The sequence below is a fragment of the Gopherus flavomarginatus genome, chromosome 2, assembly GCF_025201925.1.
Source record: "Gopherus flavomarginatus isolate rGopFla2 chromosome 2, rGopFla2.mat.asm, whole genome shotgun sequence".
Classification (NCBI taxonomy): domain Eukaryota; kingdom Metazoa; phylum Chordata; order Testudines; family Testudinidae; genus Gopherus; species Gopherus flavomarginatus.
The window spans coordinates 193,000,178-193,027,027 of NC_066618.1; the positions used below are offsets into that span (position 1 = coordinate 193,000,178).

General features: G+C 44.3%; 1 protein-coding gene across 3 annotated transcripts in view; it reads left to right on the forward strand.

The window, feature by feature from the left end:
* Window positions 1-17,277: 17,277 nt before the first annotated feature.
* SLC66A2 (solute carrier family 66 member 2) overlaps window positions 17,278-26,850 on the forward strand; it is an 86,353-nt gene continuing 76,780 nt past the window's right edge. For all 3 annotated transcript variants that reach the window (XM_050941855.1, XM_050941856.1, XM_050941857.1), the window contains exons 1-2: window positions 17,278-17,494; window positions 20,398-20,751. In XM_050941855.1, the coding sequence (XP_050797812.1) occupies window positions 20,549-20,751 (203 nt within the window). In that variant the 5' untranslated portion in view covers window positions 17,278-17,494; window positions 20,398-20,548. The remainder of the gene's footprint in view (window positions 17,495-20,397; window positions 20,752-26,850) is intronic.

A 26,850-nucleotide genomic window follows, 5' to 3' on the forward strand; every position in this document is an offset into this window, starting at 1 on the left:
GAGACACTGCCCAATTCTTTGTCCCTGACATACACACATACACAGTGAATAAACACAATGCATGAGATTTGGATGTTGACTGATCACCAACGCTGGCAGTGAACCGCCAACAGACACACTCTCACACACAAAAGGAAAATGTACATTTATGTCTTTATCAGTGTTAAATACAAATATTTAAAAAGATAGGCCAAAATATTTTGCAAAGAGCCCACTCCTATTTAATCCAGACTCTAAATATGAAGGTGGATATTTAGGACATTTTTACAATATTTTTAAAAATGAAGCTAGTAAAATCACAAAATTAAATAAAATAGCATTGGATATAAACGACAGTAATTTAAATCTGTGAATTACATTCAAGTAAACCAGCCATCTGAGTTATTAAATCAATTTCCTGCTAATACAAAGCAGCATAAAAAAGTGAAGTACAATAAAACAAAACAAAAAAGCTGTTTAAAAAAATATTGTGTGGCAGCAGGTCATGCCTTTGAAAGGAGAGATTTTATTTTACTTGAGACCACAAGGAAGAAGATAATCTCTGTAGGAAATAGCTTGAACATTGCAAAAGGGTGTGAACCTTAACTAGATGGTACCTGAACTGTAATGAGATTAAACTCCACAGTGGAATTTCAGGCACTCCTCCCATTTATCATTTGAAACATCTGGCTCATCAGGTTTTGCAGCCCTCAGAGATTCTGTCAGGTAAATACTTAGTGGAAAGTTTGGTAGGAACTGCATTTTCCTTTGATTTATACAGAAAGAGTTAAGATGAATTTGTAAAATCTTGGCCATGGCTTTGTGTAATAAGATGTAGTGTAGTTTTGATACTTCATTTAAAAAAAAACTGTTCTGGTAAATTTGTTTTGATAGATTTTTGCACTAAATGGCTTTGGTTTTCTGTCTTGTAATCAAGAGGTCGTTGAATATCCCACAGCTGTGGCATTTCTTTCTTTACTGCATAGTACAGTACCCAGTGGTTCTCAACCAGATGTCCGGGACCCTTTGGGGGCTGCCAGCAGGTTTCAGGGGGGCCACCAAGTGTGGTGGACATTAGACTCTCTAGGGCTCAGGACAGAAACCCCAAACCCCACCACTAGGGACTGCAGCCCAGCAGGGCCGACTCTGGCTTTTTTGCCGCCCCAAGAAAAAAAAAACCTGCGGGCGGCTGGAGTGGCGAAACAAAGAAGAAAAACAAACAACAAACCTGCGAAGTGGCCGGAGTCAGGGTGCAAACTTTCAGCTAGCGGGACTCCCTGCGCTGCAGACGTGCCATGGGCAGTGGAGTGCGTGCCCCCGCTAGCGGGGGGATGGGGAGGGAGCAGGGGGGAGAGAGAGAAGGGGACGGCCAGGGCATCCTTCAGCCAGGGCGCTCACCACTCAGCCCCTCCCGCCCCACTGCGCCGCCTGCCGGGAGGGCTTCGCGCCGCTCTGGTCAGTGGGGAGGGAAGGACGCAGGCTACCGGGCTTGCTGCAGACCTGGCACCGGCTGGGGCAGACAGAGCTCGCAGCCGGCTCCCAGCAGGGTGCTCCCTTCCTCCTCACCGTCCCCTACAGGGTGGCCAGAGCAGCGAACAAAAAAGGGGGAAAAAAAAGGGCAGCCATGCCGCCCTAGGTTTGGACGGAATGCTGCCCCTTATAATCTGCCGCCCCAAGCATGAGCCTGTTTGGCTGGTGCCTGGAGCTGGCTCTGTAGCCCAGGACCCTGAGTCCCACCCCCCCCCAAGGCTGACACCTCAGCAACTTAGCTTTGAGGTGCCTGGGGCCCTAGCAACTGCCCTGCTTCCTATCCCTTAACGTGGCCCTGACTTTTATATGCAGAAAAACAGTTGTGACACAGGTAGGCTGTGGAGTTTTTATTGCATATGGGGGGTGGGGGTAGGCTTAGAAAGTAAAAGGTTGAGAATGCCTGCAGTAATCCACCCTGAGGCTAGAACATTCAGCAGAGTAATAACCAATTAATGAAGTAAGGGCTTGATTTTCCAAGGTCCTGAGTAACTACAATTTCAAAATAAATCAATGACTTTGTCTACATGATGAGCTGGGGCAATAAAATGAAATGCCTTACATTGCCTTCCCCGTGAGTATGCTGCGCACTACAAACCAGCCATGCCAGATTGTCTTGAGTCACCTGTCTGAGGGTATGGCTACACTTACAGCTGTACAGTGCTGCTGCGGGAGAGCTCCCGTGGCAGCGCTTTGAAGTGCAAGTGTGGTCGCGGCGCCAGTGCTGGGAGAGAGCTCTCCCAGCGCTGCAGGTACTCCACCTCCCCGGGGGGATTAGCTTACAGCGCTGGGAGCATGGGACACTGTTTACACTGGCGCTTTACAGCGCTGTAACTTGCTGTGCTCGGGGGGGGGGTTCACACCCCTGAGCGAGAAAGTTGCAGCGCTATAAAGCGCCAGTGTAGCCAAGGCCTGAGTATTCCAAACTCTGCCAGGCAGTAGGGTGTGTGTATAGTCCATGCGTTCAGTCCTAACTGTCCGAAGGGGGTAATGTGTACTACATGTGTCCTGTATTATGAATCCAAACTCTTCTGAGGGGGTTATAAAGAGTACATGGGGGTGTGAATGAATGCAGGGTGCTTTCAAGAAGGTTGTAATACATCACCAACCTAAAGCAGAATATTGTTGATTTTCCATTGGATTTTATGAACTTCAGGTGGCTGTTGAGATTTTGGTGCAGAGCATATTTATTAGTCTGCCTCTGTAGCTCCTGAGCCCCTCCGTTTGGAGATGTGCTGGTCAGTCTCAAATACCTAAAAAGGTCTTTAAAGAGACAAGGTGGATGAGGTAATATCTTTTATTGTACCAGCTTCAACAGAAGCTACAATAATACCTCATCCACTTTGTCTTTCTAATATCCTGGGACTACAACAACACTGCATATAAAAGGTCTTTTGCATAGATGGATGGCTGGCTTCCAATGGCTTGGAACAGAAGATCATGCTGTCAGATTCCTAGAACTATAATGTTCTCTTGCCTGAAAGATAGCAAAACCATTGGTAGTGAAACATAGTGAGTGGGGAAAATAATGAGGATTTATAAATAATTTAAAGGGAATTTTACCGTGATGTTTGAAGTCCTGCTGAGTAGAGTTCACAGGACTCTGAGCCAAGAAATGTCATGGGTGAAAAAACATAAAACCCAATGATAAAAAATAGCATCTTTTGACTTTGAGTTGCTCACTCACTGGGTAGCAGTTGCAATGTAATTTTTTTTCTCATGCTCAAATAATAGCATGTTCTTTCATTTGCCTTTCCAGGCCCTTCCACTTCTACAGAGCACACACAGACAAACAGGAGCCTTAGGGTGTGAACTGTAATGCAGTGGGTAAGGAGGAAGTGAATCCGAGATGAAGTAATGGGTGAGATTCAACAGAAGGCAAACCAGCAGCAGTGCGGTTCGGGTGACGATTTAAAGGGCTCAGGGCTCCCACTGCCGCTACCCTCCGGGGCCCTTTGAATCGCCACCCAAACCCCACTGTTGGAGCCTTGGGGTAGTGGCGGCGGGGCTCTGGCAGTGATTTAAAGGGCCAGGAGCTCCCGGCTGCCGTTACTGCAGCCAAGCCCTGGCCTTTAAAGCTCTGCCAGAGGCTGGGACCCCCTCTGATGGTTATTTAAAGTGCCCGGGGCTCTGCTGTGGTAGCAGCAGCTGGAGCCCTGGGCCCTTTAAATCATCTCTGGGGCTCCCAGCCGCCTCTGCAGCTGGTAGCTCTGGGGGTGATTTAAAGGGCCCAAGGCTCCCAGTTGCTGCTATCACAGCTCCAGCCCAGGGCCCTTTAAATCTTGATTTAAAGCACCCTGGGATTTTAAGGCCCCGCCTCTTCTGGTAAAGGCCATGCCTCTTCTGGTTGAGACCCTGCCCCCTCCTAAGGACTCAAGAGTACCAGCAAGTCCTTTAAGTTACTTTCACCCCTGCTCTGATGGGCTGCGAGTGGCCCACGGGCCACAGGTTGCCCACCGCTGATGCAAAGGTTTCCAGGACTTCTAACAGTACTAAATCTATTATTAAAATCCTTGGTCTGAAACCGAATGCTAATCTAGATCTATCTGTTCACCACTTAATCTGGTTTACCCCAAGGAAATTATGGGTAATATCTTAACAGCTGACATCTCTTTTAGCAAAAGTTCTAGTTTGTTCTGGGTTATCACTGGGATCTTGGGTACTACCATGTCAGCAACATTATACATACTGGCACCGGATTTATAACTAATGATGCTTAGAGATTCATTTTATTTTTTGTCTTGTAGCACTACTGCAAAGTACATCAGAATGAAAGGACTGATATCAATCTTCAAACTGTTGATGCGTGATGTAATGTTTGCTGTAGATCACAGAAACCTGCTTCGGGCTGTCAACCAATGTGCCCCTGCTTTCCCTGCCAGCCTGGGACTCCAGCACCCTGTCTTGTTGAGTCAGATACGCTCGTCTGCTCCAAAACAGACCCAGGGTCTGAACCACATGCCCCAAAGCTGCAGACTTAACTGAAAGCAACTTACAGAAGTGTCTTTAACACTCAGATGCCCAACTCCCAATGGGGTCTAAACCCCAAATAAATCCATTTTACCCTGTACAAAGCTTATACAGGGTAAACTCATAAATTGTTCACCCTCTATAACACTGATAGAGAGATATACACAGCTGTTTGTCCCCCCCCTCCCCCTCCTGCCCAGGTATTAATACATACTGTGGGTTAATTAATAAGTAAAAAGTGATTTTATTAAATACAGAAAGTAGGATTTAAGTGGTTCCAAACAGTAACAGACAGAACAAAGTGAATTGCAAACAGGGGCTGCTAACAGGGAGTTTTGCAAGGGAGTTCTCCAGGTGAAGGAGGAGCAAATACAGCATCTGTGGGGTAAGTGACTGACTGTCTGTAGTGTGTGTGTGTTTGTGTTTGGGGGTTACTTGCTGTGTGCTGTGTGCTGAGCTTGTGTTTGTCAGTCTGTTTGTTCGTTTGTTTGATTGGCTGTTTGAAGGACCGTGTGCTGTGGCTGGCAGTTGGAGGCCGTGAGCTTCAAAGGAAGGTTTGAAAGCTCGAAGCCTCTGGTAATTGCCTGAGCCTTAATCAGTGGGCGGGCATTCACTCAGGCCAGGGCTTTATAAAGCCGCGCACAAGCGACCAAGGAGTTTCGCAAGGGAGTTTGGAGGGGGAGTGGGAGGGGAGCGGGGGTCCCTTGTCGGTCCTACCTGTTCCCCTGTAGGCCCCTTAAAACCTATACTCCAAACCATATTCCCAAACTCCTTTCTTTAAACCCACCCTTTCATTAACTAGGAGATAATGCAGGCAGAAGCCCAGCAGCAGAGTGGAGGCTATCCAGTTTATTGAGCTGAGTGTAGCATGTATGATTACCTGCCTTGTGGCTGGGTGACATATGTGTGCAGTCGGTGCAAGGAGCTCCTGGCCCTCAGAGACCATGTACGGACTTTGGAGGCCAGGGTGGCGGAACTGGAGGAGCTAAGACAGGCAGGGAGGTATGTTGATGAGGCTTTCCGGGACACTGTAGAATTGTCCCACCTCCGCTCAGACAATCTGTGTGCTGTTGAGGAGGAAGAAAGGCGTAGAGAAGCAGAGCAGTCAATGGGAGCAGAGGGAAACCTTCCCATAGCTGGGACCCTCCTTCCAGATGGTGCTGGGGTTGCCTCTCACACTGAGGTTACCTCTCCGGGGGAGGGAACTCCAGTTGCTAGGAAAAGGCAGGTGTTAGTAATGGGAGATTTGATCATTAGAAACGTAGATAGCTGGGTTTGTGATGATCGGGAGAACCGTATGGTGACTTGCCTGCCTGGTGCGAAGGTTGCGGATCTCTCGAGGCATCAAGACGGACTTATGTGCAGTGCTGGGGAGGAGCCGGTGGTCGTGGTACATGTAGGTACCAATGACATAGGGGAGGGTAGGAGAGATGTCCTGGAAGCCAAATTTAAGCTGCTAGGTAAGAGACTGAAATCCAGGACCTCTATGGTGGCAATCTCAGAAATGCTCCCAGTTCCACGAGCAGGTCCAGGTAGGCAGGCAGAGCTTCAGAGTCTCAATGCATGGATGAGACGATGGTGTAGAGAGGAGGGGTTTACGTTCATTAGGAACTGGGGAAACTTTTGGGATGGGAGGAGTCTGTACAGGAGAGATGGGCACCACCTAAATCAAAGTGGAACCAGGCTGTTGGCACTAAACATTAAAAAGGTTGTAGAGCAGTTTTTAAACTAGGAGATGGGGGAAAGCCGACTGCTGTAGAGGAGCATGTGGATCGGACACAGACTTCTCTTAGGGGAGAGTCTGATGATAGAGAATCTCCAGGTTATAGTCAGGAACAGAGGACGGAAGAGGATAATGTAAGGGCCAGATCAGATGATAAACAGTCACCTAGAAAAGAATCTGGCACATCAGAAAAGGGCAGACAAATAAACAAGGACAAGTTTTTAAAGTGCTTGTACTCAAATGCTAGAAGTCTAAATAATAAGATGGGTGAACTAGAGTGCCTTGTGATAAAGGAGGATATTGATATAATAGGCATCACAGAAACCTGGTGGACTGAGAGCAATCAATGGGACTGTCATAAACAGATAAGTAAAAGTTAATAGAACAGAAGTACTTCATATCTCTTTTGCCTGTAAAGGGTTAACATGATCAGTGAGCCTGGCTGTCACCTGACTAGAGGACCAATCAGAGAACAGGATACTTTCAAACCTTGAGGGAGGGAAGTTTTTGTGTGTGCTGTTAGTTTTTGGTGGTTGTTCTCTCTGGGTTCTGAGAGTGACCAGATGTGCAACCAGGTTTCTCTCCAATCTCTCTGATACAGTCTCTTATATGTCCAGAATAGTGAGTACTAGGTAGATAAGGCGAGTTAGGCTTATGTTTGTTTTCTTTATTTGCAAATTTGTATTTGGCTGGAAGAAGTTCAAATTTGTATTTTGCTGAAAGGATTGTAATTTGTACTTGTATACTTAGTCTGGGTATTCCCAGTGTCTATAGCGGAAAGGCCCTGTAACATATTCCATCTTAAATTTACAAAGATAATTTTTACTATTTTTTCTTTCTTTAATTAAAAGCTTTTCTTGTTTAAGAACCTGATTGTTTGTTTGTTTTTTTATTCTGGTGAGACCCCAGGGGACTGGGTCTGGATTCACCAGGGAATTGGTGGGGAGAAAGAGAGAAAATTAACCTGTGTTTGGATTACTTTCTCTCTCAGGGAGAGTCTGAGAGGGGGAGAGAGAAGGAGGGGGGAAGGTGGATTTTCCTCTCTGTTTTAAGATTCAAGGAGTTTGAATCACAGTGATCTTCCAGGGTAACCCAGGGAGGGGAAGGCTGGGAGAGGCAACGGTGAGGGAAAGGGTTTACTTTCCTGGTGTTAAGATTCAGAGAGTCTGGGTCTTGGGGGTCCCCGGGCAAGGTTTTGGGGGGACCAGAGTGTACCAGGCACTGGAATTCCTGGTTGGTGGCAGCGCTACAAGTACTAAGCTGGTAATTGAGCTTAGAGGAATTCATGCTGGTACCCCATCTTTTGGACACTAAGGTTCAGAGTGGGGAATTATACCATGACAGGGACACAATCATTCTGGGGTACAAAATATATCGGAAGGACAGAACAGGTCGTGCAGGGGGAGGAGTGGCACTATATGTGAAAGAAAATGTAGATTCAAATGAAGTAAAAAACTTAAGCGAATCCACATGTTCCATAGAATCGCTATGGATAGAAATTTCATGCTCTGGTAAAAATATAACATTAGGGATCTATTATCAACCACCTGACCTGGACAGTAATAGTGATGATGAAATGCTAAGGGAAATTAGAGAGGCTATCAAAATTAAGAACCCAATAATAGTGAGGGATTTCAATTATCCCCATATTGACTGGGAACATTTCACTTCAGGACAGAATGCAGAGATGAAATTTCTTGATACTTTAAATGACTGCTTTATAGAGCAGCTGGTACGGGAACCCACAAGGGGAGAGGCAACTCTAGATTTAATCCTGAGTGGAGCGCAGGAGCTGGTCCAAGAGGTAACTATAGCAGGACCGCTTGGAAATAGTGACCATAATACAATAGTATTCAACATCCCTGTGGTGGGAAGAACACCTCAACAGCCCAACACTGTGGCATTTAATTTCAAAAGGGGGAACTATACAAAAATGAGGGGGTTAGTTAAACAAAAGTTAATAGGTACAGTGACTAAAGTGAAATCCCTGCAAGTTGCATGGGCCCTTTTTAAAGACACCATAATAGAGGCCCAACTTCAATGTATACCCCAAATTAAGAAACACAGTAAAAGAACTAAAAAAGAGCCACTGTGGCTTAGCAACCGTGTAAAAGAAGCAGTGAGAGATAAAAAGACTTCCTTTAAAAAGTGGAAGTCACATCCAAGTGAGGCAATTAGAAAGGAGCACAAACACTGCCAGCTTAAGTGCAAGAGTGTCATAAGAAAAGCCAAAGAGGAGTTTGAAGAACGGCTAGCCAAAAACTCCAAAGGTAATAACAAAATGTTTTTTAAGTACATCAGAAGCAGGAAGCCTGCTAAACAACCAGTGGGGCCCCTTGACGATCAAAATACCAAAGGTGCACTTAAAGACGATAAAGTCATTGCGGAGAAACTAAATGGATTCTTTGCTTCAGTCTTCACGGCTGAGGATGTTAGGGAGATTCCCAAACCTGAACTGGCTTTTGTAGGTGACAAATCTGAGGAAGTGTCACAGATTGAAGTGTCACTAGAGGAGGTTTTGGAATTAATTGATAAACTCAACATTAACAAGTCACCTGGGCCAGATGGCATTCACCCAAGAGTTCTGAAAGAACTCAAATATGAAGTTGTGGAACTATTAACTAAGGTTTGTAACCTGTCCTTTAAATCGGCTTCGGTACCCAATGACTGGAAGTGTTTGTGTTTGGGGGTTACTTGCTGTGTGCTGAGCTTGTGTTTGTCAGTCTGTTTGTTCGTTTGTTTGTTTGGTTGTTTGAAGGACCGTGTGCTGTGGCTGGCAGTTGGAGGCCGTGAGCTTCAAAGGAAGGTTTGAAAGCTCGAAGCCTCTGGTAATTGGCTGAGCCTTAATCAGTGGGTGGGCATTCACTCAGGCCAGAGCTTTATAAAGCCGCGCACAAGCGACCAGGGAAAGAACTCAAATATGAAGTTGCGGAACTATTAATTAAGGTTTGTAACCTGTCCTTTAAATCGGCTTCGGTACCCAATGACTGGAAGTTAGCTAATGTAACGCCAATATTTAAAAAGGGCTCTAGAGATGATCCCAGCAATTACAGATCGGTAAGTCTAACGTTGGTACCGGGCAAATTAATTGAAACAATAGTTAAGAATAAAATTGTCAGACACATAGAAAAACATAAACTGTTGAGCAATAGTCAACATGGTTTCTGTAAAGGGAAATCATGTCTTACTAATCTATTAGAGTTCTCTGAAGGGGTCAAAAAAAACATGTGGACAACGGGGATCCAGTGGACATAGTGTACTTAGATTTCCAGAAAGCCTTTGACAAGGTCCCTCACCAAAGGCTCTTACGTAAATTAAGCTGTCATGGGATAAAAGGGAAGGTCCTTTCATGAACTGAGAACTGGCTAAAAGACAGGGAACAAAAGGTAGGAATTAATGGTAAATTCTCAGAATGGAGAGGGGTTACTAGTGGTGTTCCCCAAGGATCAGTCCTAGGACCAATTCTATTCAATTTATTCATAAATGATCTGGAGAAAGGGGTAAACAGTGAGGTGGCAAAGTTTGCAGATGATACTAAACTACTCAAGATAGTTAAGACCAAAGCAGATTATGAAGAACTTCAAAAAGATCTCACAAAACTAAGTGACTGGGCAACAAAATGGCAAATGATATTTAATGTGGATAAATGTAAAGTGATGCACATTGGAAAAAATAACCCTAACTATACATACAATATGATGGGGGCTAATTTAGCTACAACGAGTCAGGAAAAAGATCTTGGGGTCATCGTGGATAGTTCTCTGAAGATGTCCACGCAGTGTGCAGAGGCGGTCAAAAAAGCAAACAAGAAGTTAGGAATCATTAAAAAGGAGATAGAGAATAAGACTCAGAATATATTATTGCACTTATATAAATCCATGGTACTCACACATCTCAAATACTGTGTACAGATGTGGTCTCCTCACCTCAAAAAAGATATTCTAGCACTAGAAAAAGTTCAGAAAAGGGCAACTAAAATGATTAGGGGTTTGGAGAGGGTCCCATATGAGGAAAGATTAAAGAGGCTAGGCCTCTTCAGCTTGGAAAAGAGGAGACTAGGGGGGATATGATAGAGGTGTATAAAATCATGAGTGATGTTGAGAAAGTGGATAAGGAAAAGTTATTTACTTATTCCCATAATACAAGGACTAGGGGTCACCAAATGAAATTAATAGGCAGCAGGTTTAAAACAAATAAAAGGAAGTTCTTCTTCACACAGTGCACAGTCAACTTGTGGAGCTCCTTACCTGAGGAGGTTGCGAAGGCTGGGACTATAACAATGTTTAAAAGGGAACTGGATAAATTCATGGTGGTTAAGTCCATAAATGGCTATTAGCCAGGAAGGGTAAAGAATGGTGTCCCTAGCCTCTGTTCATCAGAGGATGGAGATGGATGGCAGGAGAGAGATCACTTGATCATTGACTGTTAGCTTCACTAACTCTCCACTAGCAATGACCCAGTTGCACTGAATGGAAGCCCCCTGGAAGAAGTGCAGTCCTTCACCTACCTAGGTAGTATCATCGACCAGCAGGGTGGCACAGGTGCAGACATCAAAGTAAGGATTGGTAAGGCAAGAGCAGCCTTCTTACAGCTCAAGAACATCTGGAGCTCTAGAGAGCTGTCTTTGGCAACAAAAATTTGACTGTTCAACTCCAATGTGAAATCAGTCCTACTGTATGGAGCTAAAACCTGGAGGACAACCAAAACAACCATCAGGAAGATCCAGACCTTCATAAATAGCTGCCTCAGAAGGATTCTCCAGATCCACCGGCCAGACACCATCAGTAACATCCACCTCTTGGAGAGGACCTGTCAACTCCCAGCAGAGGAAGAAATCAGAAGGAGAAGGTGGGGTTGGATAGGACATACACTACGCAAGCAGCCAACAAACATCACCAGACAGGCACTGCAGTGCAACCCCCAAGGCAAGCGGAAAAGAGGACGTCCAAGAAACACCTGGTGACTTGACCTTCAGGCTGATAGCAAAAAAATGGGCTATATCTGGAACCAGTTAGAATGAATGGCCCAGGATAGAGGACTCTGGAGATCTGTTGTTGGCGGCCCATATCCCGATTGGGGTGACGGGCATGAGTGAGTGAGTGAGAGTTCACTGCCTCTGGGGCACCTGGCATTGGCCACTGTCGGTAGACAGATACTGGGCTAGATGGACCTTTGGTCTGACCCAGTACGGCCGTTCTTATGTTCTTACGTACTAAGTAAAATAAAATAGAACACACAAATCTAAGTCTAATACAGTAATAAAACTGAATACAGATAAAATCTCATCCTCAGAGATGTTTCAATAAGTTTAATTCACAGACTGGACACCTTCCTAGTCTGGGCACAATCCTTTCCCCTGTAGAGCCCTTGTTCCAGCTCAGGTGGTAGCTAGGGGATTTTTAATGATGGCTGCCCTCTTTTCTCTGTTTCACCCACTTACATATATCTTTTGCATAAGGGGGGAATCCTTTGTCCCTCTGGGTTCCCACCCCGCCCTTCTCAATGGAAAAGCACCAGGTTAAAGATGGATTCCAGTTCAGGTGACATGATCACATGTCCCTGTAAGACTTCATTACCCGCTTGCCAGCACACACGTATGTCTGCGACACGTAAGGTTCGAGTAGTGTTTTAATGGGGGAGGAACAATGAGACACAATAAAAGTGAATTTAAAGCCAAATGACTGTTTATTTAGCAGGGATAGTTACACTTTGGGCTAGGGAAAGTAACTTATTAGTAATAGCTCTTATTTACTTAGACTATACACTTTTTTTTAATACAAAAAGGGAAAGCGAAACAAAAGAACAGGCTATAAAAGCAAAGGTAACCGTCTTCCTTATACACAGAATGAAACAGCAAGCAGAAAGCAGAAGAAGGGAGATAACGACGAGGCAATAAAACAAGTTATAAAAACAAACTTAACCTTAATAAAATAGCAGACAGAAACAAAATAAGGGGGGTAGAGACAGGGGTGGGTTAGCAAACGCAGGCTGCTTGCAGAAGTTACAATATATATACCACACTCCAGATGTAACAGACCAGCAGCATAGACACCAAGTACGTAGCAAATTAGGGGGCGTGGCTTTGTTTATATGATATGACACGAGCCGGCAAAAACGGAGGGGTTCCTTGGCTAAGAGGGTCATCAGACCTCTCAGCTGAGACGTGGGGACTCCTACTGATCTTGCACAGGCTACAGTTTTGTCTGGGGGCTTTTACTCATGTCGATTTCGGATTGGTTTCCCATTACATATGTCAGCATCGGATTGACCCCTAGCTCCATCGCCTTCCAGGTTCCGGGTTGGAGCCTCCTACGTCAGCAGAGGGTGCACACGGCACGCTACTTCTTTGTCCTAGACAGGCTTGCATGTCTATATATGGCTTACAGGGGCGGCATCTGGCATGCTATTCCTTTGTTCATAATACACTTGCATTACTGTATACGGCTCCGGCTTATCTGGGCACAGCTTTGCTCTGACCGACAATTGGCCAGGCCGACGACTTGAGCAAAGGTTTAGGGTTGCGACAAAGTATACAGGAAGACTCACAAGTAAAACAGAGACATCTACTATAGGTGCCGACTTCGTGGGTGCTCTGGGGCTGGAGCACCCACCGGGAAAAATTGGTGGGTGCTTAGCACCCACCAGCAGCTCCCTGCTCCATCCTGCCACCCCAGCTCACCTCTGCCTCCGCCTCCTCCTCCTCCCCTGAAATAAACCAGACCATCGTCTTATGATGGAGGTGTGCCCTAACACCCTGGCTGAAGTTGGACTTGCAGCAGAGGGTTTTGTATCCAAGCAGGGCTGTTAGCACATAGCTGTGCCATCAGAAAGTACTTCAAAACACATCTTTCTTCTTAATGTGTTGAAGATGGGGTCATATTCACAAGCCACTGGGGCCACTGATTGTCTGACAAGGATGCTGACAGAAAGCTAAACACATAGATGTCATGGCAGCTAATAATCTCTGTCCAGTAGCATCCACTTAACAGTAGCTAATAGCCAGTTGTCTTTTGTCCAGTCTGACCTGAAGCTCTATTCCACAGAAATAGGCCTGTAGTTTGTGTGCTACTGCTGATTTTAATGCCAGAAAATCCACTTTGTGAGAATGGATGGAGTGGTAATACTCTGCAAAAACTAATAATATGGACACAACTGCTACATTCTGCCCAGAGATGTGCACAAGTGAGTGCAAGCAGGGGCACAGCCCCCAAATAATTGGTAGGGACACAGAACTCCGGCCCCAGGGGAAGAGCAAACTCTTTCAGCCCCAGGGGCGCGGCAGGGGCACAGAACGTGCCCCTCCAAAAGCCATCAAATTTTTATTCCTGCACACATCCCTGAGTCCGCCACACTTTGAAAAAACAAACCAAACAACCAACCAAAAGTGGCACCATGATGTAACTATTCAGACATTGACCTGAGCCCTTCCAGGCATTTTATATATTTCACTGTCCTAACTTCCAAAGTTCACCACAAACCTTTATGGTTGTTGATACATAGACAATTGTACCCAAAACTCAGGTGTAGAAAACTCATATTTAATTTATGATGATTTAATTTATGGTTACCTATGGCAAAAGCAGGAGTCAGTAAAAATGCAGTATAACTGAGACCACAATAGGGATCTTAAGGCAGGAGTCTGGAAGAGAAAACCAAAATAGTGGTGCAATGACTTTTACATTTACATGAATAAACTTCCATCTTATTTAAATCAAACACAATCACTTATTTAGAGGCTCAGTTTAGCACCTAGCTTCCACTCAGACCAAGCCCCTTTTAGTTCTGATTCAGACACATTCTTCCACATCCTTGGGGCCTAGTTTCGATGAAACACTTATTAAAAATAAAGCTGAATTAATGTTTTTTGATTGAAAAAAAGTTTCAAAATTTTCACAAAAGAACCCTTTCTCCCCTGCTTTGGTTAAAAAAAAAATCTAATTATGTTGAAGAACATATCCTCGGGGCACTGTAGGCTATAGTTATTTACTTTTACACACACACACACACACACACACACACACTCTCTCTCCCCTCCCCTCCCCCCCCCACCGCTGGTTGAGGCAACACACAAGGGATAACAGTTGTTATATAAGCCATAGTAAATGTAGGAAGCATGGCTATTTCTCTCAATTCTCCAGAAAGGAAAATTAGAGGCATGGGACCCAAATCTGGGACAGTCTCTAAAAATAGTGAGAAAAGATGAAAGGAACTCTACCAGGGCATGAGTCTAATTTTTTTAGAGATACTGTGCAACCTCAGCTTTTTCTGCCTGAGTTTCCTCATATGTATAGTGAGGATGATAAAATTTAAGGTTCAATAATGTTTGTACACAACATCATTATATCTGATGTCCACAAAAAATGGAGTGAACAGTAATAATTTAAAATAAAAGTCTGAATCATTCTCTCCTTTGGGCTTGCTAATGCTTCTGTCTTGCTTAGATCCTGATCTTCCAAACAAAAAGTATGAGCATTGCTTACTTGAGTAGGCCCAATGACTTAAATCAAGCTCCATGTGGGAGATGCATCTGCCTGGACAGTCAATAAATCACATTTAACTCACATGAATCTATTTCCCCATGTTAAGTATCCTCACACCTTGTTGTCAAAGCGTCTGAAATAGGCTATCTTGATTATCACTTCTCTCTCTCTCTCTCTCTCTCTTGCTAATTATAGCTCATCTTAATTAATTAGCCTCTTAGAGTGGGTAGGACAACCCCCCCCTTTTCATGTTCTCTGTATGTATATATATCTCCTTGCTATATGTTCCATTCTATGCATCTGATGAAGTGGGTTGTAGCCCACGAAAGCTAATGCTCAAATAAATTTGTTAGTTTCTAAGGTGCCACAAGTACTCTCGTTCTTTTTGTGGCCACAAACTAACACAGCTGCTACTCTGAAACCTGTGATTAACTCAGTCATGATTAATCGCAGTGTTAATTGCACTGTAAAACAATAGAATGCCAATTTAAATTTATTAAATATTTTGGATGTTTTTCTACATTTTCAAATATATTGATTTCAATCACAACACAGATACAACATATACAGTTCTCGCTTTATATTATTTTTGATTACAAATATTTGAACCATGAAAATGATAAAAATTGTATTTTTCAATTCACCTCATAGAAGTACTTTAGTGCAATCTCTTTATCTTGAAATTACTACTTACAAATATATATATTTTTTGTTATATAACTGCACTCAAAACCAAAACAATGTAAAACTTTAAGCCTACAAGTCCACTCAGTCCTACTTCTTATTTATAGTACCACCTGAAAGTGAGAACAGGTGTTCACATGGCACTTTTGTAGCCGATATTGCAAGGTATTTACTTGCCAGATGTGCTAAACATTCATATGCCCCTTCATGCTTCAGCCACTATTTCAGAAGACATGCTTCCATGCTGATGACTCTAATTAAAAAAAATAATGTGTTAATTAAATTTGTGACTGAACTTCTTGGGGGAGAATTGTATGTCTCCTGCTCTGTTTTACCCACATTCTGCCATATATTTCATGTTATAGCAGTCTTGGATGATGACCCAGCACATGTTCATTTTAAGAATACTTTCAAATTTGACAAAACGAAAAGAAGGTACAAATGAGAGATTTCTAAAGGTAGCTACAGCACTTGACCCAAGATTTAAAAATATGAAGTGACTTCCAAAATCTGAGAGGGACGAGGAGTGGAGCATGCTTTCAGAAGTCTTAAAAGAGCAACATTCCGATGTGGAAACTACAGAACCCAAACCACCACCACCAAAAAAGGAAAAAGAAAATCCACCTTCTGTTGTTGGTATCTGATTCAGATGATGAAAATGAACATGTGTCAGTTTGCACTGCTTTGGATCATTATCGAGCAGAACTGTCATCAGCATGGATGCCTGTCCGCTGGAATGATGGTTGAAGCATGAATGGACATATGAATCCCTAGCGCATCTGGTACATAAATATATTGCGACACTGGCTACAACAGTGCCAATGTCACTTTTGGGTGACATAAACAAGAAGCGAGCAGCATTATCTGTTGCAAAGGTAAACAAACTTATTTGTCTGAGCAATTGGCTGAACAAAAAGTAGGACCAAGTGGACTTTAAAGTTTTACATTATTTTTGAGTGCAGTTATTTTTTGTACATAATTCTACATTTTTAAGTTCAACTTTCATGATAAAGAAATTGCACTACAGCACTTGTATTAGGTTAATTGAACAATACTATTTTGTTTTTACAGTGCAAATATTTGTAATTAAAATAAAGTGAGCACTGCACATTTTGTATTCTGTGTTGTAATTGAAATCAATATTTGAACATGTGGAAAACATCCAGAAGTATTTAAATAAATAGTATTCTATTATTAACAGTGCGATTAATCATGCGATTACTCACAACTAATTTTTTTGATCGTGCGATTAATCACTATTTTTTTAATTGCTTGCCAACCCTAGCCTAGATGGAATAAGTTTTCTTTTTGTTTTGCGTTTGTATCTACCACACAGGGGTTCAGGTCTGTGACTAGGCACTACTGCAGTAGAAAAAAATTACAATTATTGAGGTCTTTGATTGTAAACTTTTGGGGGCAGGGACTGTCTGTATTTTGTGTCTTGAACAGACCAAGCACAGTGCCAGTTTAAAGAATAATTTAGTTCTTCAAGAATAAAACACTACCGTGTAAATAGCAAGTAATTATTTATATTAATCTGGTTCATTTAGATGCACTTTCTAAAGCGTCTCCTTGTTATGATGGCAGCAGATGTTGCTGGGTGTGTTACAAGGAGCCATTGCAAATCTCACTCAGAAGTTTGTACTCTCCTACCCCATTCATTCTGTATGGGCCCCGCACAGCCTTGTAAATAAAGAGACTGGCACGGGCAGTGTGCGCCCTGTTCTTGCAGAGCTGCTCTAAGTCGGTTCCCCGCGGCTGTGGCCTGCACCCCACGCATCTCCTGGAACACCACCTCGCTCTGGGAAGGGATCCGGTGCCCGCTAGGACCCAGCGGAAACAGACGCTGAGTCAGAGGGTGGGCCTTTCCCTTCATTGACGGAGGCGCTGCTGGTCATTGTGACGTCACAGAAGCAGCCCTGAGGTCCTGCCGCTGCTGCTGGTTAATGTCACCTGAGCCGCCCGGGAGGCAGGAGCTGCAGGCGCGGGGGGTGCAGGCTTGGCAGCAGTGGCAGGAGCTGCGGGAGCAGCAGCACCCAGAGATGTGTGGCCCTGGAGGGACCACCGGGGCCCGGCGCTGGTGACCACCCCCCGACGCGTCACTAGTGCTCTGGAGGGGAACAGACCCACGGTAAGACGAAACCGGGGGTGGGGACTCGCAGGGGGTCGGTTCCAAAAGACTGCAGTCCGGGACGGGGTTTAAAGGAGCAGCCCCCTAGCCATGCTGCCCTCTGGGGGCGGAGGAGCTCTCTGGAGTCAGGGCAGTCTTGCAGACCCAGCAATCGCTGTCTCCAGAGCCGAAGTCACTTCCCCGGGAAGGGAGAGGATCTGAGGGGAAGGAGGCTTTTGTAACTACACCGTAGACTGAGTGACTGTTGTTGATATACACAAGTGCTGCCGTGTTCTCTCGTGAACGGAGTGTGTGTGTGTGTCGAGGGAGCGTGGGGCTTTAGTTTCTGCTCTCTGCTAAACAACGAAGGCTTAAAAATGTGAAGAGGAGGACCAGTCTGACGGGAGCAGAGTCTCAGCCATAGGTGTGTTGGGGTATGTGTTAGGTTGAAAAATACCTCCCACCATACAAAAGGAATTGGGGGTTTGTTGCTCCTGCTTCTAAGGAGAAGCCTCATCATAGCCCTTTGGCAATATTTGTCATTGTTTTGGTTCCTAAGAGTAATTCTTTCCCGTTGCTTTGTTTCACTTCTCTTCTATCTTCACTTCCCCAAATGTAATCATTAGTAGGGTAGTGGAGATTCGTATTTGTCTCCAAGCTCTTTCTGGCCTCTCTGTCCTGCCCTGGGTTCCCAGGCTCTACCAAAGTGAGAGTTGTGTTGGCAGCTTGCTCCAAGTTTGAAGGTTGCACAATATGTGTGAAAAAATAGAACAGATCACAGGGACCCTCGTCTTTAATGTGGAGGTCTAGACCACAAAAACTATGTATTCTAGCCTTGTGGTCTATGTGAAATGCCATTGATCCAGCTTCCAAAGGAGGAGTGTTCATATCATTTACACTGCTACACCTGTGGTTCTCAAGCTTTCCAGACTACTGTACCCCTTTGAGGAGTTGGATTTGTCCAGTGGATCCCCAAATTTCACCGCAATTAAAAATTTCTTGCTTACAAAATGAGACATAAACGTACAAAGGTGTCACAGCAGACTGTTGCTGAAAAATTGCTCCCTTTCTCATTTTGTCTGTATGAAATGTTTAGTTTGTACTAATGTTGCTAGTGCTTTTTATGTAGCCTGTTTTAAAACCAGGCAAATATCTAGATGAGTTGATGTACCCTTTGGATGACCTCTGTGTACCCCCAGGGGTATATGTACCCCTGGTTGAGATCCACTGTGCTACTTGATAGGCACTGAATGAACCACAGAGTCTGAACTTTCTCACTGCTAGAGTTGGTCCTTCCAGATCAGTACTGAGGCACATTGACACAGCCATGTAGAAAAACTTGTCCTGCTGCTGTTTGTGCTCTACTTATTTTGTTGTTAAAGGATATCAGTCTCCATCCAGGGCTGTCAAGTCACTCTCTTTCATAAGCATTACACACTGATTTAACAAGGCCCCAGAGCCAGGGCCGGCGGGGGGGCAAGAGGGGCAATTTGCCCCGGGCTCTGCAGGGGCCCCCACGAGAGTTTTTCGGGGTCCCTGGAGCGGGGTCCTTCACTTGCTCCAGGGGGCCCGGAAAACTCTTGTGGGGCCGGGCCCCAGAGCTTCCGCTCCTGGTCTTTGCCGGCGGGGGGGTCCTTCTGCTCTGGGGGGAAGGACCCCCACCAGCGAATTACCGCCGAAGCGGGACCTGCCGCTGAAGTGCAACCCGGTCTTTGGCGGTAATTCAGCTGTGGGGGGCCCTTCTGTTCCGGGACCCGGCGCCGAAGTGCCCCGAAGACCCGCGGCAGGGGTCCCCCGCCACTGAATTACCACCGAAGAGTGGGCTGCACTTCGGCAGCGGGGTCCCGCTTTGGCAGTAATTTGCTGGCGGAGGGCCCCCACCATGGGTCTTTGGGGCACTTCGGCGGCGGGTCCGAGAACAGAAGGGCCCCCCACCTCCGAACAGGGCCGGCTCTAGAATTTCGCCGCACGGGGGGCGTCCTGCCGCTTGCTGGTCCCGCGGCTCCGGTGGACCTCCTGCAGGCATGCCTGTGGATGCTCCACCGGAGCCACGGGACCAGCGGACCCTCCGCAGGCACGCCTGCGGGAGGTCCACCGGAGCCGCCTGCCGCCAACGGCCCCAGGCCCCCGGAATCCTCTGGGAAGCCCTGCCCAGAGCACCCTAGTGCAAGAATAATTCAGGGGACCCCCCCCTCATCCTGATTCCAAAATACACTCTGCTTTAACTCCCCCACAGCCCTATTCCCAGCCCCCTTGTTCCCTAGGTCTCCCCAGCCCCAATCTAGTCTCCAGCCCCCTCTACCTCCCCTGTTCCCATAGCTCCCACCTTGACCTCTTGCTTAACTTCCCTTCAGTTGCCTCATGCTCCCCCTACAGACCCACAGCCTCCTCTCACTCTCCACCAGTTCTGATCCAGTGCTCCCAGCTCTCCCCAATCCTCCTCCTTCAGTCTTGCCCTCAACTCCCCCAGGCTGGATCCAATTTTCTCCCTCCCCCAGGTTCTTTTACCTCCACTCTGTCTCCCACTTCCCTGATTGCCCTCACCTGTGTTTGTTCCTGAATAGCCTCATGGCCCCTTGTGCAAGTGCACCATTTGCACATTATAGCTACGCCACTGGCACTAATTTTATATAAATAATGAAGTAAACAGCAGGAAATGCTTTCTATTAATATTGGAAATCAAATGAGGTTGGACACAAGCTGTGTTGCATGTATTTATTTATTTGTATTACTGTAGCACCTGGGAGTTCTAGTCATGGACCATACAACTCCATAGGTTTGACCACTTTGGCTGTCCCGGGCTAACTTGCGACACTGGAGGTTGTGGCTCTGACCTGAACATAGGCCTGTGGGGCTTGAATTCCTGTTGTCAGATGATATATTTACATTTCCCTCCCACTTCCTCTCTTTTTTTTTTTTTTTAGGTTACGGCTGTTCAAGGGATGAGGGAAGCATGGCAATACATTGCACCGGCAGGACTGTGTATGATTAAAATCAACTAAGTCCGAAGAAACAGTGAAAGGGAATCCCTTGCCAGTGGTTGCCCTGGTGCTGCACAGCTTTGTTTTGCCTGGCATGGAGGCAGATGGCTTGGAGTGGCTGGTGGTTCCAATGCACCAGCTGGTTTCCTGGGGTGCAGCTGGTGCAATGGTATTTGGAGGTGTGGTGCCATACATCCCCCAGTACAGAGACATCAAAAGGACACAGAATGCAGAGGGCTTTTCAACCTATGTGTGTTTAGTATTATTAGTAGCAAATATTTTGAGAATACTCTTTTGGTAAGTTGGTAATTATTTTTTATTCTCAAAGTGTTTATTCTTTTTCTCTCTAATTGATTACACAGCTTGAGATGTGAGGTCTCTGAGGATGTAATATTTGGTGGGACCCACCCTTTAAAGATGTGAAACAAAATTCAGTCTTGGTGCAAGTGGATTCATGTGCATCAACTTAGAGCTCATGTACCAAATTTGTTTGTCTCTTGTGTCTTCCTGACATAGTTATCAATGTTAATAAGCTGCATTTCAAAACTTCAAACTCTTAAGCTAACAGTGGATGCTAACGACAAGCCCATACCTAAAGTAGTTCAGAAAAATCTCTTCCTTTCTTTCTGCACCCTCATCACTACCCTACAAGTTGCTCCATGCAGGTGGGCCTCCATTGAAGTCAGTACAGCTCTGCTCAGGCAGACTGCGTGCTCTCATTGGCTTCTGTGGGGGTCTACCCATGGAGCTCCTTGCAGGATTAGAGCTCAAAATTTAAAGATCCGCTCTTTAAAAAGCAGCCTAACAAGAAACATGGAGGTTTTGGAGGATGGAGCATATGAGGTTTTAAAAATAACATTTAAAAGCAAATTTTGCTCTGAAATCTAGGTTTTGTGTTTATCAACCAATAGACTTGTCTCATGTATGTTTTTCCTCCCCACCATGTAGAAATAAATGTTACAAAACTGCAGACGAATATTTGTTTTTAACTTGGCCACTGCAGCGTTAGGAATGTACAAGAATCTAAAAGTGAAATTGATGAGGAGATAACAATAAGAATATTGGAAACTATTCTGAGAACAGTTTGACTAATGGAGCAATGCTGGTGGTCTGCGGAGAGCTGACCGATCCTGTGCTGGCTCCTACCTGTTTCCAGTTGCTTGTAAAGATCCACAGGATCTTAACTGCAAAGAGCAGCCTGGACTTCAATAAAAACATCTGCAAGTCTGCTGCTGCATAAGTAGAGGAAACGGGTTGTTCTTTGGGACCAGAGTTAGCAATGAGATGTGGGGAAGTCATCTGTAGTATCAGAACTGCCTGTGGGATTGGAATTGTACTTAGAGAGGAATGGCTAGAAGGGGGGAAAGCATGCGGAAGAAAAGAGGCTCATGTGGTAGTAGATAATGGGGAAAGAAAGAAACTAATGTGCAAGGGAAACAGTAAACAGAACTATGAGCGATGGGGGGGGGGGAGTGAAAAGCCAAAGCAGACAGTATTTTTTTTTTCAAATGTGAAAATACCTGTGACGACAAAGAGTTAAATATACATAAATACTTCACTATTCCATGCTTACATCATTAACAGAGAGATGCCATGCAATTGCTTTATTAAGAGGAGGCCTGTAATACTGAGAAAAAATGAGAATCCCTAATTTTTAATCTAAGTGCTCGAGCTACAAGATAGGTAAGGAGCATAAATAAAAAAAAGAACAAATTTTTAAATTGAAAGTAGTTTAAAATTTTTTAACATCTTAGAGAGTCATTTGTAAAATGGGAAAGGAAACACTTTTTTTTTTTCTTTTTTAAAATATATTTGTTTCAAACTAATGGTGTCCTTTCGTGCTGTTGTTCTTTTGAGCGTTTACATATTATAACAATATCTCTGATGGAGACTAGTTTTGTGTCACTCTCTGTGTTCTGATCTTGAAAGTCCCTGCATTGTTTTAAATTACTTCAATTGAGTCCAAAGCACAGAGCCAGACTTCAGAATGCTGTCACAGCTATCAGGTTAGTGTGGCCTATAAATAAAAGTTCAAATTATTTGATATAGCCACCCGCACTGGGTAAATACTACAGGCTTGACCTTGCAAAACCTTAAGGTTCTGATTCTTCCACTCTTACTTGAAGTGAATAGTCCCTTGCTATGCCAGTAGTTCCATTGAAATACAAGTTAGAGATGAAAAGACCCATATACTGTTCTCTATAAAGCAACTACCATGATACTAAAATAGTATGGTCTTAAGAGGATACCTCACACAATGAAAAGGTTATGGCATCCATGATATTGTAATATGTTCCGTATAATGCCAAGAAAGTGTTTTCTTTGGGTGAATACAGTTCTGAGACATATGAGTGATTAATGCACAAAGCAAGATTCAGTGTTTCTTTGGGTGAATACAGTTCTGAGGCATATGAGTGATTAATGCACAAAGCAAGATTCAGTTTTTAAAGGTACTCTTGTGTTAATCATGTCAGAGAGCAGCCAGTAATTCATTTTCTCTCTCTCTCTCTTTGTTGTTGTTAAGCATAGTCATTTTTTATAGTAACCTTACTGCTGATATCACTTTATGACTAACTGGGGCAAGATCAGTACTTGAAACAAAATATGACTGGGTATAGACACTAACATTTATGATAAGAGTTCATGGTAATGATAAGAGGTGGTCCTGCTTTGAGCAGGGGGTTGGATTAGATGATCTCCTGAGGTCTCTTCCAACCCTAATCTTCTATGATTCATGGTAAAAAAAGGCCTGTTGGATCATTTGGTCCATCCTCCTGCCAAGACAGGGCTGTTCCCTACAATTCATCTTCTAGTGTTTTGTCCATTCTACTTGTAAAAGCACCATGGGATGAGACTTGCACCCCACTTCGTAGACTATTCTACAGTCTGATACATGCCTCTGTCAAGCTGGTTTTCTTGGCACTGAGCCTAATTCTTTTCTAAATTGTTTCCCTGGACCCCTGCACAACTCCTGGTTATACGCTGATATACTATGCTAATTTCTCCCCCTTTTTGTCTAAGCGTACATATATACACACACTCATTCATATATAATATGTGGGTCAAGAAATATTTGAAAGGTCTAATCATGTTATTCCCGTAGCTCCAAACATTGCTTAGCATTGCTATACATATTTAATTATCTTTCATTTCAAGCAATTTCCTCTATTCCCATGATCGCTTTTGTTGTTCTTCTCTGAACTCCCTTGAGTTTGTCAATATCTTTCTGGAACTGTTATTCCTGGAATTGAACAGGTGCACCAGGAGTGACTCTTTTTGTGATGTATTGTCTCTGAGCACGTTCTCACAGATTTCACTGGCCTTTTTTGTATCTATATCACAGTGCATACTGCTATCTAACTTTGTCTGCACCTTTCAGTAAGGCCTTCTAGATTCACCCTTACATTCAATATGTGTGTTATCCCTGCATGACTAGCTTCCTTTTTTCCAGAACAAATCTCACATATTTTCTGTTCATAACTCTATCATGCTAATGGGGTTCAGTGCTAGTGTAGCGTACCTATTTCCAACACGCACTCATTCTTGACTCCTGGTCCTTTCCTTCACCCACAACATCCAAAATACCTTGTTTCATGGAGTAGCAGTGGAGACCACGTATTCCCATGCACTGTGCCCACTGCACCCGCTCCATAACTCACTCCTGTAATCTGCCCCTCTTTTTTAATTTAAAAAATCAACTAGTTTTAAAACAGGAGGAGTGTGACCTTCCCCTTGCCCTCCAATCTGCAGAGAAAATATTTACTCACTAATCTCCATGAAATCTACTGTTAAGTGTTTCTATAGCTAAAGCTGGCACGGCAGGACCATGATACTAGCTCAGAAATTAGTACTAGCACTAAGGGCAAGAATCATGATCCTGCCTCTATTAGATACTACTACTTTTCAAGATTTCCCCTCCAGTTATTCTACTGCCAGTGAAAGCGGAGATGCCTTTTTTTATTTTTTAAGTTAAATAACTCAATTTTCTGCCCTCCTCCTGCCCTCTTTCCTCTAATCCTTCATTTAGGGCATTATCAAAGACGTGAGAACTTGCATCGTCACATGATGACAGTAGTGTCATTTCTTTAACTTTGTCTCTTCAGCATTGTTTCTCTCGCTTAAAATGCCTCTAAACTTTTCTTTTGAAGTGAGTTAAAAATAATTTTCCAGAGTTTTCAGCACAGTTCTGTTCAAGCAGCAGATTCGTTTCTGCACTGTGAGAAGACTTGTACACACGAAATGATAAATCTGTATTAGAGACAATAGTAGGCCTGATTCTGCTTTCCTTGTACATGCCCAACTCTTGTTAAAAATCATCAGGCATTTAGATGTGCAAGCTGTAATGGTTATGGACTACTGTCCCTTCTTTGAGTCTCATGAATGCAACTCCTGCAGGTGGCAGGCCTCACGCCTTTCCCTCTCCTGGAGTGGATTTCTGCAGTTCACCCACTCTCAAACAAGGACATGGTTGACACTCGAGGGGCTGTAACCCATGATTTTTGTGTCTCTCTATCCCAGTCTGTCAGCTTCTCCCAGCTCAACTAATCGGCCCCCTGCCTTTTCTAGGGTCTTTGAGGTCTTAGCTCTCCTTTGATCCTAGACTTAGCCTCTGGGAGGGTACCCCATTCTAGCCTAGATGGAGCTAGCTTTGTTATGGCTTCTTTGAAGCTGAGCACCTGAGACTGACTTATCTGAATCACTATTTTATGGTTATTTTAGCACCCCTTTGCAGCCTCCTTTGACTTATCTCTAGGCAGGCAGGCAGCAATACACTATTTTCTTAGGAAACAGTCCTATACAATTTTCATAAAAGATAATACAGGCATTTCCCCTATTTGTCACACAAGCATCTGACCCAGTTTGTTGATTCTTAGAAATTACATATTAAGTCTGACCCTTTTTAATACAACATCTTAAAAAAACCTTTGATCGCAACATTTTAGACCGACGCTGGAGCTTTCATCTGCAAAAGTGATGAGCAAACTCCGCTTATTGGGAGTAGCTCACATGTGATGTGACGCATGTGAATCTTAACTTTTTGGGGCTATGAGTGTGCTACTGATGAAAATATCTGTGAGCATGAATGGGAAAAAATGTAGTTGTGTGAATGTGCATGACAGTTACTAGCAATTTATGAAAAAACCCTCTGCTAATGAAGAACAGTTTTTTTTTAAAATGTATTCTCATTAGCAAGCCAAGGCCTCCCCTTCTTGTCTCTGAGTTAGCCTGTGACTGGGTAGACAAGTAAAATCCTGTTACGTTACGGAAAATACTTCTATATGCTCACCTTTAGTTGGGCACCAAGGATACTACTCACCTAGCAGAGTCAGTCAGATACATAGGAAAAGAAATAATTGATGATTTCTGTGGTGGGATCACAGTTTGTAGTGGAAAGGGCAGGGAGATGGAGCTTCATTCAACACTGCTTACTAGAATACAATTATTTTGTTGTAAAGTTCATAATGGGGTTTCCTGAGTTTGGTGTGCAAAATGTCCCACAGACTGAAATAACTTCAGGGTGTGTTTAATATTAGCAGAACAAATACGTGGCCTATGCCAAGGAAAGGAAATTGGAAAAGATTTCTCTGAAGTAGATAAGCGTTCTAGTTACATCTTAGGGTACGTCTACACTACGGGATAATTCCGATTTTACATAAACTGGTTTTATAAAACAGATTGTATAAAGTCGAGTGCATGCAGCCACACTAAGCACATTAATTCGGCGGTGTGCGTCCATGGTCCAAGGCTAGCGTCGATTTCCGGAGTGTTGCACTGTGGGTAGCTATTCCGTAGCTATCCCATAGTTCCTGCAGTCTCCCCCGCCCCTTAGAATTCTGGGTTGAGATCCCAGTGGCTGATGGGGCAAAAATCATTGTCGTGGGTGGTTCTGGGTAAATGTCATCAGTCATTCCTTCCTCCAGGAAAGCAACGGCAGACAATCATTTTGCGCCCTTTTTCCCTGGATTGTCCTGGCAGACGCCATAGCATGGCAACCATGGAGCCCGTTTTTTTTTTTTTTTTACAGTCACCGTATTTGTACTGGATCCTGCGGACAGAGACGATACTCCAGCACTACACAGCAGCATTAATTTGCTTTTGCATGATAGCAGAGATGGTTACCAGTCGTTCTGTACCGTCTGCTGCCAGGGTAATTTGGCAATGAGATGACGGTTATCTGTCCTTCTGTGTTTGCTGCTGCTATCATGGGTGCCCCTGGCTGAGGTCGGCCAGGGGCGCAAAAGCAAAACTGGGAATGACTCCCCGAGTCAATCCCTCCTTTATGATTTCTAAAAATAGAGTCAGTCCTGCCTAGAATTTGGGGCAAGTGTACTAGAGAAGCAGTGTATCAGAGAGTACAGCTGCTCCGTGTCAGATCCCACAGAAATGATGAGCTAC